This window comes from Electrona antarctica (genome assembly GCF_951216825.1).
Source record: "Electrona antarctica genome assembly, chromosome: 20".
NCBI classification, from domain to species: Eukaryota; Metazoa; Chordata; class Actinopteri; order Myctophiformes; family Myctophidae; genus Electrona; species Electrona antarctica.
Window position 1 is genome coordinate 619376 of NC_136801.1, and position 14784 is coordinate 634159.

At 48.6% G+C, this 14784-nt stretch overlaps 1 protein-coding gene across 1 annotated transcript in view; it reads right to left on the bottom strand.

Moving 5' to 3' along the window:
- Positions 1–4036: 4036 nt before the first annotated feature.
- olfm3a (olfactomedin 3a) overlaps positions 4037–14784 on the bottom strand; it is a gene marked incomplete at its 3' end in the record, with an annotated part of 80349 nt that continues 69601 nt past the window's right edge. The window contains exons 7-8 of the mRNA XM_079489487.1: positions 9487–9790; positions 4037–4228 (exon numbers count right to left, since the gene is read on the bottom strand). Coding sequence (XP_079345613.1) covers positions 4037–4228; positions 9487–9790 — 496 coding nt within the window. The remainder of the gene's footprint in view (positions 4229–9486; positions 9791–14784) is intronic.

The window sequence follows — 14784 nt, forward strand, 5'->3', positions numbered from 1 at the left end:
GGATTTAGAAGCCATTTCTTATAGAATGGGCCTCAGGTCTAAGTGGGTTAAGACTAAGAACTTCTTAGTCCAGGGGATGTTTTCTTTTGAGCGGTGCCTCCACTCCATTACGCAGCTGTGTGTGTCCCTCCCTATGTGTATAGCACAGGGACGTGAGGAGAGTTTTAGAGGGGCAGGGGCTGAAATCCCGTAAGAGGGGCACGTTTGGGCGAAAATAGCAGATCTACAAGCTCACAACGCGTCGCGTTGCGACGCGTTGAGAGCTTGTAGATCAGCTATTTTCGAGGCGCAACCCAGCACCCTTTAGCTATAGTGGAGATGTAACGACATGCGGTGTGTAACGACATGGATTTCTAAACAAATTTGTTCCAACGCGAAATACTGCGTTCAAGTTCAGGAGACTTCGGGAAAAAAAATGCAATTCTCCTGAATGCTGCCTTCCGGCATGGCATGGAAAGGAGAGGAGGGCATTTGCATTTCTTTCACCGTGTAGTAAACGCTGCATTCGTGGCCCTGGAGAGGGCAGTTGTTTTACAGACAGGGGGTAAAAGTGCAGGGGCTGAAGCCCCCTTTGATGTCTATGTGTGCACGGCCCTGCATGCGTATGTGTCTGTGTCCGCGCACGGACAGCTGCAACACCGAAAGTGACCAGTAGAGTATAACTATGTAATTTCTCGTACAGTACAGAGCACAGTATACACTACAGTACAGTAACTATAATAATGCATGTATATAGTTGCACCGCTCAGTTCACACAGGCATGATTCTTCCTATCTCCTTCAGATCAAAGCATGTGTCAATCAATGTCCAAGCCATGAAAACATACACAGGTATCCTCTTATGATGTACATATTTTTTTTATATATAAAAAAATACAAATGTACTTAATTCTCACACAGAGACAGATATACTATAATAATACCCATATTTTCATAACTGACCGACTTTACACGTTGTAGCAAATGTGTGCAATATTACATATTCAATATTTTAAACACTCTCCATCCAAAGAGACAAAACATTACGAACACTGAGAGAAAAGAAATGCAAGAGAAAGGAATCACAGCAGACACAATGTCAACAACCAACCATGCAAAAAGCTTATCGTGTAAAGCCTCACTCACACTGTTGCAACATGCATACAACATTTGTCTTGTGTCTTGTCCGTGTTTAACACATCCATGTGCCCAAGACGTCTGTGGACATCTTTGGTATTACTGCACGTGCAGTGCCCAAGACGTCTGTGGACGTCTTTGGTATTACTGCACGTGCAGTGCCCAAGACGTCTGTGGACGTCTTTGAAAAGCTTGTATATCAGCTATTTTCGAGGCGCAACCCAGCAAGCTTTATCTAGTGTAGTGCTAGTGGAGTGTGTAACGACATGGATTTCTAAACAAATTTGTTCCACTGCGAAATACTGTGTTCAAGTTCAGGAGACTTCGGTAAAAAAGCATTGGGGCGGCCATTAAACACGGACAAGACACAAGACAAATGTTGCATGCATGTTGCAACAGTGTGAGTGAGGCCTACGAGTCCCGGTGCTGGTGTAGAAACCAACACAAATGCAAATAAGGCATAGCAGTTTGATCAGCAGCAAAATGTAAACAGTGACATATTAAAACTTTAATTAAATAAAGTATGACGTTTTTATTGCGGTGGTTTTCAACATTTTCTTCATATCAAGGCCCATTATTTATTCTGCATTAGGAGCCACGGAACCACCGTTTGATGAGATTGAGCCTCTCGGACCCAAAACTAAAGAATATTTTGTTGTCGTTGGGTAAGATTTTGTCCACAGTTCCATGCTGTATTGATGTTGGTACCATTAGGAGAGACAACAGGCTGTATTGATGTTGGTACCATTAGGAGAGACAACAGGCCGTATTGATGTTGGTACCAATAGGAGAGATAACAGGCTGTATTGATGTTGGTACCATTAGGAGAGATAACAGGTTGTATTGATGTTGGTACCATTAGGAGAGATAACAGGCTGTATTGATGTTGGTACCATTAGGAGAGATAACAGGCTGTATTGATGTTGGTACCATTAGGAGAGATAACAGGCTGTATTGATGTTGGTACCATTAGGAGATAACAGGCTGTATTGATGTTGGTACCATTAGGAGAGATAACAGGTTGTATTGATGTTGGTACCATTAGGAGAGATAACAGGCTGTATTGATGTTGGTACCATTAGGAGAGATAACAGGCTGTATTGATGTTGGTACCATTAGGAGAGATAACAGGTTGTATTGATGTTGGTACCATTAGGAGAGATAACAGGTTGTATTGATGTTGGTACCATTAGGAGAGATAACAGGCTGTATTGACGTTGGTACCATTAGGAGAGATAACAGGTTGTATTGATGTTGGTACCATTAGGAGAGACAACAGGCTGTATTGATGTTGGTACCATTAGGAGAGACAACAGGCTGTATTGATGTTGGTACCATTAGGAGAGATAACAGGTTGTATTGATGTTGGTACCATTAGGAGAGATAACAGGCTGTATTGATGTTGGTACCATTAGGAGAGATAACAGGCTGTATTGATGTTGGTACCATTAGGAGAGATAACAGGTTGTATTGATGTTGGTACCATTAGGAGAGACAACAGACCTTGGTAATGCATTGGAGTGGCCATTAAACACAGACACAAGACAAACACAAGACAGGTGTCTTGAATGTGTGAACGCAGCCCAGTAAGGCCACCCCCTCTTGGTGCTGCGGCCATCTTGGATCCTAAAACACAATATAAACCAATGGGAGAGGGGTGGGGCCGAGAAAGGCCCTTATTACAAAAATGTTTAGGTAACGGTACATATAGTCCATTGGTTCTCCATGTGGGGTAGGGGTACTAGCTAAATTAGAGATAAATTAGGAACCAAATTGACCCTTATGGGTCTGTAACTCAGAGAGTGTACAACCAAGTGGACCATTTTGTCCCATTTGTACACTCTCAGAGTTAAATTAGCATTGATTTAACAATATAAATTGGGGGTCCCAGAGATAGAAAATGCCATTCATTGGGGGGGGGGGGGGGGGGGGGTCCGTAGCCTAATGCATGCGAAACTAACTTGCAATTAAAATGGTTGAGAATCACTGCTAGAGCCGTAAAAGTCTTCTGTTATGGGGGTCCGCGGCCTAATAAAATGTCAATCTGGGGGTCCTTGACATGGAAAGGTTTGAGAACCACTGCCAGGATAGTCTGTGAAGATGAAACATGTCAGCACAAATAATCACCGATGGTGCTCTTTGTGACTTTGCATTTGTCTTTGAATATATTTTCTTTCAGAGCAAACATTTTTAACTCAAATCTTTGCTTCTGTGAGGGGGGTCCCTGGAACAACATATTTTCAGATGGGGGGGTCGGAGGCCAATTACAGATGATTTTTGGAGTCCTTGAAATGAAATAGTTTGAGGACGACTGACATAGGTGAGGTGACCACCGCTCCGGTGGTGAGGTGACCACCGCTCCGGTGGTGAGGTGACCACTGCTCCGGTGTTGAGTTGACCACCGCTCCGGTGGTGAGGTGACCACCGCTCCGGTGGTGAGGTGACCACCGCTCCGGTGTTGAGTTGACCACCGCTCCGGTGGTGAGGTGACCACCGCTCCGGTGGTGAGGTGACCACCGCTCCGGTGTTGAGTTGACCACCGCTCCGGTGGTGAGGTGACCACCGCTCCGGTGGTGAGGTGACCACCGCTCCGGTGGTGAGCTGACCACCGGAGCTGAAATAACGTTGAGCGGTGGTGAGTAAAAACAGAGAGAAGGGCTGGAGCGGTGGTGGTGGTTTGCTCTTCACCGCGGCTCAGTGACGTCATGTTGTAGTTCGGTGGTCACCTCACCACCGAAAATATTAGACTATGAATAACGCTTAAGGGTCGTCCTCAGTCTTGATGACATGGAACAGAGTCATGTTGAAGATGACCTGGTGTCTGTTGTTCCAGGCGTACAGCACCCGGTCTAAGAGTCGTCCTCTGTCTTGATGACGTCGAACAGGGTGACGTTGAAGATGTGTCCGTTGTTCCAGGCGTTTTAAGAGTCGTCCTCTGTCTTGATGACATGGAACAGGGTAACGTTGAAGATGACCTGATGTCCGTTGTTCCAGGCGTACAGCGCTCGGTCACGGGCGTTGTACGCCAGCATGGAGATGTGGAAGTACTGGTTGTGGAACGGGATGTCCGTGTACTCGTACGTGGACGTCTCCGTGTGGTACGCGTAGTACACCTTGGGAGAACAAAAACGACAAGAAATAAAACCCGTTCTAGAACTTTTCTGAAATAACCATGTTTCTATGTCAGTGGTTCTCATGTCAAGGACCTCCAAACATATCTGTAATTGGCTGCCGACCCCCATCTGAAAATATGTTGTTCTAGGGACCCCACAGAAGCAAAGATTTGAGTTAAAAACGGAAAGGATATATATTCAAAGATTTGCGCCACATTTTCACGATTTTTCAAAAATAGCAGACCTAGAACCCAAAGGGCGTTCCCGCCCAGAATTGGTTAAACTTTAGCTATTGAAAAATAGCACTCGGGGCCGAGCTACGAGCTACGAGCTACGTGCTACGTGCTACGAGCTACGAGCTACGAGCTATGAGCTACGAGCTACGAGCTACGAGCTACGAGCTACGAGCTACGAGCTACGTGCTACGAGCTACGAGCTACGAGCTACGAGCTACGAGCTACGAGCTACGTGCTACGAGCTACGAGCTACGAGCTACGAGCTACGAGCTACGAGCTACGAGCTACGTGCTACGAGCTACGAGCTACGAGCTACGAGCTACGAGCTTGTAGATCTGCTATTTTTGGAAAATGGCTAAAATGTGTTGCAGATCTTTGAATATATTCTTTCACAGCCAACATTTTTAACTCAAATCTTTGCTTCTGGGGGTCCCTGGAACAACATATTATCAGATGGGGGTCGGTGGCCAATTACATATAATTTTTGGGCTCCTTGACATGAAAATATTTGAGAACCACTGACATAGAAACATGGGGTTTTCAGAAAACTGTCACGATTTAGAAGACATTTGTAGAATCGTCCCCTGAGGGCGAGAAGCGACCTCGCATCCGCCCGGGGTGACGGCAGACTGCAGGCGAGTGCTGGTGCTTTGGCATGGGGGGGGGGGGGGGGGGGGTCAGATCAACATAACATTAGGGGTACAGGATTATGAAATGATGACTGATATCCGATCTCCGATTATATCAGTATCTGCCGTTACCGATTCTGACCGATTCCGATATTATACAGAGGACCATAATGGAAACAAGCCTAGGCCCTATAGGGGCTTATTGGCCCAAAGCCTGTTAATAAAGTATCCAACATAATATGGAACGAATTCTGTAGTGGCCATATATGGAGCGTGTCGTGTCTTGAGTGTACAGGGTTTGATGAGGTCAGATCAACATATGGAATGAACAGGAAAAGGACAGGTGGGGAAGTGATCAACATATGGAATGAACAGGACAGGTGGGGAAGTGATCAACATATGGAATGTCAAAAACTCCATATAAGGAGATCTAAGGGTTTGAGGTTTGAGGTATAGAGCTGCTGGCCGGCTCCATATATGCAGATCTAGGTGATGATCCAGTCTTCTCCATGTATGGCTATCCAGGGTTTGTATTGAGGAGGTCAGTGTCATGATCTTCATATATGGAGATGGCCATATATGGTGGCGTGACGCGTCACGAGGCGTGACCATAAATGGAGGCGTGATGTCACGAGGCGTGACCATAAATGGAGGCGTGATGTCACGTGGCGTGACCATAAATGGAGGCGTGATGTCACGAGGCATGACCATAAATGGAGGCGTGATGTCACGAGGCATGACCATAAATGGAGGCGTGATGTCACGAGGCGTGATGTCACAAGGCGTGACCATAAATGGAGGCGTGATGTTACGAGGCATGACCATAAATGGAGGCGTGGTGTCACGAGGCGTGACCATAAATGAGTACCACAGACGAAAAACAGTCTAAGTCCAAATTTCAGACTGACCCCTCCACGGAAAGGCCTCGTTGTCCTGAACCCTTATCTATCATTTATATATTATGGATCAATAGTGTGGACTTAGACTGTTATTCGTCTGTGGTACTCAAATGGAGGCGTGATGTTACGAGGCATGACCATAAATGGAGGCGTGGTGTCACGAGGCGTGACCATAAATGGAGGCGTGGTGTCACAAGGCGTGACCATAAATGGAGGCGTGATGTCACGAGGCATGACCATAAATGGAGGCGTGATGTCACAAGGCATGACCATACAGTATATGGAGGAGGCATGTTGTCACGAGGTGTGACCATATATGGAGGCATGTTGTCATGAGGTGTGACCATAATATGGAGGCATGATGTCACGAAGTGTGACCATATATGGAGGCATGTTGTCACGAGGTGTGACCATAATATGGAGGCATGTTGTCACAAGGTGTGACCATAATATGGAGGCATGATGTCATGAGGTGTGACCATATATGGAGGCATGTTGTCACGAGGTGTGACCATATATGGAGGCATGTTGTCACGAGGTGTGACCATAATATGGAGGCATGTTGTCACGAGGTGTGACCATAATATGGAGGCATGATGTCACAAAGTGTGACCATAATATGGAGGCATGTTGTCACGAGGTGTGACCATAATATGGAGGCATGATGTCACAAAGTGTGACCATATATGGAGGCATGTTGTCACGAGGTGTGACCATAATGTGGAGGCATGACAAAAAACACACTGACGGGAAATGCACGATTTTGTGAAATTGTGGCACGCGCGCGACCTAGATTCGCTTTTTTTCCCCGACGCTTGCGTTGTTGCGCAACCACACATTGAATTGCACACAAAGTGTATTGTATTGTTTGTCAAATACCTTATGTTTGATTTCTTTATCTAACTTGAATTACCATTTGTTTATTATCTTAGGTGAGAACCATGTATAAGGAATTTATGGATTTCTTTTCTCACCTGCACTTTTATGTTTCTTTCTTAATGATGTTAACTTTTTGTACCGTTTTTTTTTATTGTGTCGAATAAATAAAATGGTCATGAAGTGTGTGTCATGAGGTCGCGGATACCAGTGGCCAAAAGTTCCCTCCCAGCCTGGAGGGCTGGGAGGGAACGCTCTGGCCTGGAGGGCTGGGAGGGAACGCTCTGGCCTGGAGGGCTGGGAGGGAACGCTCTGGCCTGGAGGGCTGGGAGGGAACGCTCTGGCCTGGAGGGCTGGGAGGGAACGCTCTGGCCTGGAGGGCTGGGAGGGAACGCTCTGGCCTGAAGGGCTGGGAGGGAACGCTCTGGCCTGGAGGGCTGGGAGGGAACGCTCTGGCCTGGAGGGCTGGGAGGGAACGCTCTGGCCTGGAGGGCTGGGAGGGAACGCTCTGGCCTGGAGGGCTGGGAGGGAACGCTCTGGCCTGGAGGGCTGGGAGGGAACGCTCTGGCCTGGAGGGCTGGGAGGGAACGCTCTGGCCTGGAGGGCTGGGAGGGAACGCTCTGGCCTGGAGGGCTGGGAGGGAACGTGCTAATGTAGCTTCGGAGCTATCTGGTGGAGCTGTTGATTCCCTGTGACCCGACTACGGATAAGCGGTTGAAGATGGATTGGATGCAGTAATCCTGGTCTCTAAACTGCCTCCCCCTGGCCAGCCGGGGCGCCTGATGGAGGGGAAAGGAACTGGTCGGAATAACGTGTTCCTTCCACGTGCTACGACCAACCAGGGAAACTCCCCCCTGTCAGGTGTGAAGGAGCAACTTGGATGAAGGAAGCATGAGTTCAAGTCCGTTGCTCTCCCCATGTCCCCCATATATGGGGACTAGGTTGGCGGAGGGTGTGTAGAGCCCAGGATCACATTAGATAATTGACACATGGGGTGAAAAATGGGTTACAAAATCGTGGGATAAAAAAAAAAAAAACGAAGACGGATGGATGGATGGATGGATGGATGGATGGATGGATGGACGGCCGGACCGATGGAAAAAAGATAAAACACCACCTTGGCTCCCGACAGGTGTGAGTTGGTGACGTAGAGCGTAAATATAAAACACCACCTTGGCTCCCGACAGGTGTGAGTTGGTGACGTAGAGCGTAAAGATAAAACACCACCTTGGCTCCCGACAGGTGTGAGTTGGTGACGTAGAGCGTAAATATAAAACACCACCTTGGCTCCCGACAGGTGTGAGTTGGTGACGTAGAGCGTAAATATAAAACACCACCTTGGCTCCCGACAGGTGTGAGTTGGTGACGTAGAGCGTAAAGATAAAACACCACCTTGGCTCCCGACAGGTGTGAGTTGGTGACGTAGAGCGTAAAGATAAAACCCCACCTTGGCTCCCGACAGGTGTGAGTTGGTGACGTAGAGCGTAAATATAAAACACCACCTTGGCTCCCGACAGGTGTGAGTTGGTGACGTAGAGCGTAAATATAAAACACCACCTTGGCTCCCGACAGGTGTGAGTTGGTGACGTAGAGCGTAAATATAAAACACCACCTTGGCTCCCGACAGGTGTGAGTTGGTGACGTAGAGCGTAAATATAAAACACCACCTTGGCTCCCGACAGGTGTGAGTTGGTGACGTAGAGCGTAAATATAAAACACCACCTTGGCTCCCGACAGGTGTGAGTTGGTGACGTAGAGCGTAAATATAAAACACCACCTTGGCTCCCGACAGGTGTGAGTTGGTGACGTAGAGCGTAAATATAAAACACCACCTTGGCTCCCGACAGGTGTGAGTTGGTGACGTAGAGCGTAAAGATAAAACACCACCTTGGCTCCCGACAGGTGTGAGTTGGTGACGTAGAGCGTAAATATAAAACACCACCTTGGCTCCCGACAGGTGTGAGTTGGTGACGTAGAGCGTAAATATAAAACACCACCTTGGCTCCCGACAGGTGTGAGTTGGTGACGTAGAGCGTAAATATAAAACACCACCTTGGCTCCCGACAGGTGTGAGTTGGTGACGTAGAGCGTAAATATAAAACACCACCTTGGCTCCCGACAGGTGTGAGTTGGTGACGTAGAGCGTAAATATAAAACACCACCTTGGCTCCCGACAGGTGTGAGTTGGTGACGTAGAGCGTAAATATAAAACACCACCTTGGCTCCCGACAGGTGTGAGTTGGTGACGTAGAGCGTAAATATAAAACACCACCTTGGCTCCCGACAGGTGTGAGTTGGTGACGTAGAGCGTAAAGATAAAACACCACCTTGGCTCCCGACAGGTGTGAGTTGGTGACGTAGAGCGTAAAGATAAAACACCACCTTGGCTCCCGACAGGTGTGAGTTGGTGACGTAGAGATAGATAGATAGAAGATAAAACACCACCTTGGCTCCCGACAGGTGTGAGTTGGTGACGTAGAGCGTAAAGATAAAACACCACCTTGGCTCCCGACAGGTGTGAGTTGGTGACGTAGAGCGTAAAGATAAAACACCACCTTGGCTCCCGACAGGTGTGAGTTGGTGACGTAGAGATAGATAGATAGAAGATAAAACACCACCTTGGCTCCCGACAGGTGTGAGTTGGTGACGTAGAGCGTGCCGCAGATCATGAAGGCCTCTCCAGCGTTCCTCTTGCTGTACTCCGTGTTCCAGGTGTTGAGCACGCCCAGCGTCTCGGGGTCGATGCGCGACAGCACCACGTTGCCCGCGTTCTGGTTGGTGGCGTACACGGCCCACATGCCCAGCTCGTCCGCCATCACGTCGATGTCCGAGAACCCGCCCCACGTGTACGGGTAGGTGTTGTGGAAGCCGGCGAACTCCAGGGCGCGCTGCGCCAGCACGGCGCCCAGCTCGAAGCTGTACCTGGGTGACGACGACGACGGTGGAGAGAAGAAAAGAAAAGTAGAGGTTCCACGATTATGGAATTATGACTATAGGGTTGTCCCGATCGGATCAGGTGATCGGAAATCGGGCCCGATCACAACGCACACAACGCGTCGCATCGCAACACATTGTGAGCTTGTAGATCTGCTATTTTACAATTTAGGCATTTAGCAGACGCTCTTAATCCAGAGCGATTTACATTAAGCAAGAACAAAAAAGCATGGGAATACATCACATGAAACATGCGTAAGCTAAGAACGTAACAGTGGAATATCTACATAATGAAACTATACATATATACTATACTGTGCTATACATATGTACTATGACGTGCTATGACTACATACAATGCAATGATAGTGCTGTCTACATAACATGCTATAAGTCTGTTTCAAATGCTATCTAAGTCTACAAAAGTGTTATCTAAGGGGCTAGGGCAAGTGCTATGGGCCATGATGGAGTCTGAAGAGGTGGGTTTTCAGACTACGCTATGGGCCATGATGGAGTCTGAAGAGGTGGGTTTTCAGACTACGGGCCATGATGGAGTCTGAAGAGGTGGGTTTTCAGACTACGGGCCATGATGGAGTCTGAAGAGGTGGGTTTTCAGACTACGGCTACGGCCATGATGGAGTCTGAAGAGGTGGGTTTTCAGACTACGGCTACGGCCATGATGGAGTCTGAAGAGGTGTGTTTTCAGACTACGGCGGAATGGGCCATGATGGAGTCTGAAGAGGTGGGTTTTCAGACTACGGCTACGGCCATGATGGAGTCTGAAGAGGTGGGTTTTCAGACTACGGCTACGGCCATGATGGAGTCTGAAGAGGTGGGTTTTCAGACTACGGCTACGGCCATGATGGAGTCTGAAGAGGTGGGTTTTCAGACTACGGCTACGGCCATGATGGAGTCTGAAGAGGTGGGTTTTCAGACTACGGCGGAATGGGCCATGATGGAGTCTGAAGAGGTGGGTTTTCAGACTACGGCGGAATGGGCCATGATGGAGTCTGAAGAGGTGGGTTTTCAGACTACGGCGGAATGGGCCATGATAGAGTCTGAAGAGGTGGGTTTTCAGACTACGGCGGAATGGGCCATGATGGAGTCTGAAGAGGTGGGTTTTCAGACTACGTCGGAATGGGCCATGATGGAGTCTGAAGAGGTGGGTTTTCAGACTACGGCTACGGCCATGATGGAGTCTGAAGAGGTGGGTTTTCAGACTACGGCGGAATGGGCCATGATGGAGTCTGAAGAGGTGGGTTTTCAGACTACGGCGGAATGGGCCATGATGGAGTCTGAAGAGGTGGGTTTTCAGACTACGGCGGAATGGGCCATGATGGAGTCTGAAGAGGTGTGTTTTCAGACTACGGCGGAATGGGCCATGATGGAGTCTGAAGAGGTGTGTTTTCAGACTACGGCTACGGCCATGATGGAGTCTGAAGAGGTGGGTTTTCAGACTACGGCTACGGCCATGATGGAGTCTGAAGAGGTGGGTTTTCAGACTACGGCGGAATGGGCCATGATGGAGTCTGAAGAGGTGTGTTTTCAGACTACGGCGGAATGGGCCATGATGGAGTCTGAAGAGGTGTGTTTTCAGACTACGGCGGAATGGGCCATGATGGAGTCTGTAGAGGTGTGTTTTCAGACTACGGCGGAATGGGCCATGATGGAGTCTGAAGAGGTGGGTTTTCAGACTACGGCGGAATGGGCCATGATGGAGTCTGAAGAGGTGTGTTTTCAGACTACGGCGGAATGGGCCATGATGGAGTCTGAAGAGGTGGGTTTTCAGACTACGGCTACGGCCATGATGGAGTCTGAAGAGGTGGGTTTTCAGACTACGGCTACGGCCATGATGGAGTCTGAAGAGGTGTGTTTTCAGACTACGGCGGAATGGGCCATGATGGAGTCTGAAGAGGTGTGTTTTCAGACTACGGCGGAATGGGCCATGATGGAGTCTGAAGAGGTGGGTTTTCAGACTACGGCGGAATGGGCCATGATGGAGTCTGAAGAGGTGGGTTTTCAGACTACGGCGGAATGGGCCATGATGGAGTCTGAAGAGGTGGGTTTTCAGACTACGGCGGAATGGGCCATGATGGAGTCTGAAGAGGTGGGTTTTCAGACTACGGCAGAGGGCCATGATGGAGTCTGAAGAGGTGGGTTTTCAGACTACGGCGGAGGGCCATGATGGAGTCTGAAGAGGTTGGTTTTCAGACTACGGCGGAATGGGCCATGATGGAGTCTGAAGAGGTGGGTTTTCAGACTACGGCGGAATGGGCCATGATGGAGTCTGAAGAGGTGGGTTTTCAGACTACGTCGGAATGGGCCATGATGGAGTCTGAAGAGGTGGGTTTTCAGACTACGGCTACGGCCATGATGGAGTCTGAAGAGGTGGGTTTTCAGACTACGGCGGAATGGGCCATGATGGAGTCTGAAGAGGTGGGTTTTCAGACTACGGCGGAATGGGCCATGATGGAGTCTGAAGAGGTGGGTTTTCAGACTACGGCGGAATGGGCCATGATGGAGTCTGAAGAGGTGTGTTTTCAGACTACGGCGGAATGGGCCATGATGGAGTCTGAAGAGGTGTGTTTTCAGACTACGGCTACGGCCATGATGGAGTCTGAAGAGGTGGGTTTTCAGACTACGGCTACGGCCATGATGGAGTCTGAAGAGGTGGGTTTTCAGACTACGGCGGAATGGGCCATGATGGAGTCTGAAGAGGTGGGTTTTCAGACTACGGCGGAATGGGCCATGATGGAGTCTGAAGAGGTGGGTTTTCAGACTACGGCAGAGGGCCATGATGGAGTCTGAAGAGGTGGGTTTTCAGACTACGGCGGAGGGCCATGATGGAGTCTGAAGAGGTTGGTTTTCAGACTACGGCGGAATGGGCCATGATGGAGTCTGAAGAGGTGGGTTTTCAGACTACGGCGGAATGGGCCATGATGGAGTCTGAAGAGGTGGGTTTTCAGACTACGGCGGAATGGGCCATGATGGAGTCTGAAGAGGTGTGTTTTCAGACTACGGCTACGGCCATGATGGAGTCTGAAGAGGTGGGTTTTCAGACTACGGCGGAATGGGCCATGATGGAGTCTGAAGAGGTGGGTTTTCAGACTACGGCGGAATGGGCCATGATGGAGTCTGAAGAGGTGGGTTTTCAGACTACGGCGGAATGGGCCATGATGGAGTCTGAAGAGGTGGGTTTTCAGACTACGGCGGAATGGGCCATGATGGAGTCTGAAGAGGTTGGTTTTCAGACTACGGCGGAATGGGCCATGATGGAGTCTGAAGAGGTGTGTTTTCAGACTACGGCGGAATGGGCCATGATGGAGTCTGAAGAGGTGTGTTTTCAGACTACGCTATGGGCCATGATGGAGTCTGAAGAGGTGGGTTTTCAGACTACGGCGGAATGGGCCATGATGGAGTCTGAAGAGGAGGGTTTTCAGACTACGGCGGAATGGGCCATGATGGAGTCTGAAGAGGTGGGTTTTCAGACTACGGCGGAATGGGCCATGATGGAGTCTGAAGAGGTGGGTTTTCAGACTACGGCGGAATGGGCCATGATGGAGTCTGAAGAGGTGTGTTTTCAGACTACGGCGGAATGGGCCATGATGGAGTCTGAAGAGGTGGGTTTTCAGACTACGGCGGAATGGGCCATGATGGAGTCTGAAGAGGTGGGTTTTCAGACTACGGCGGAATGGGCCATGATGGAGTCTGAAGAGGTGGGTTTTCAGACTACGCTATGGGCCATGATGGAGTCTGAAGAGGTGGGTTTTCAGACTACGCTATGGGCCATGATGGAGTCTGAAGAGGTGGGTTTTCAGACTACGGCGGAATGGGCCATGATGGAGTCTGAAGAGGTGGGTTTTCAGACTACGCTATGGGCCATGATGGAGTCTGAAGAGGTGGGTTTTCAGACTACGGCGGAATGGGCCATGATGGAGTCTGAAGAGGTGTGTTTTCAGACTACGGCGGAATGGGCCATGATGGAGTCTGAAGAGGTGGGTTTTCAGACTACGGCGGAATGGGCCATGATGGAGTCTGAAGAGGTGTGTTTTCAGACTACGGCGGAATGGGCCATGATGGAGTCTGAAGAGGTGGGTTTTCAGACTACGGCGGAATGGGCCATGATGGAGTCTGAAGAGGTGGGTTTTCAGACTACGCTATGGGCCATGATGGAGTCTGAAGAGGTGGGTTTTCAGACTACGCTATGGGCCATGATGGAGTCTGAAGAGGTGAAGAGACATATGTATAGCATAGTATAGTATATATGTATAGTTTATATGTATAGTGTCATTATATAGATATGTTCTAGTTACGTTCTTAGCTTACGCATGTTTCATGATAAATGCATTTTTTACATGTGATGTATTCCCATGCTTTTTTGTTCTTGCTTAATGTAAGTCACTCTGGATTAAGAGCGTCTGCTAAATGCCTACATTGTAAATTGTACTGAGGTACTTTCCACAGCGCTGTGTATGTTTACCTGACGATGATGTTACTCTGGTACTTGTTGTAGTACAGAGTGTGTTTACCTGACGATGATGTTGCTCTGGTACTTGTTGTAGTACAGAGTGTTTTACCTGACGATGATGTTACTCTGGTACTTGTTGTAGTACAGAGTGTTTTACCTGACGATGATGTTACTCTGGTACTTGTTGTAGTACAGAGTGTTTTACCTGACGATGATGTTACTCTGGTACTTGTTGTAGTACAGAGTGTTTTACCTGACGATGATGTTACTCTGGTACTTGTTGTAGTACAGAGTGTTTTACCTGACGATGATGTTACTCTGGTACTTGTTGTAGTACAGAGTGTTTTACCTGACGATGATGTTACTCTGGTACTTGTTGTAGTACAGAGTGTGTTTACCTGACGATGATGTTGCTCTGGTACTTGTTGTAGTACAGAGTGTGTTTACCTGACGATGATGTTACTCTGGTACTTGTTGTAGTACAGAGTGTTTTACCTGACGATGATGTTACTCT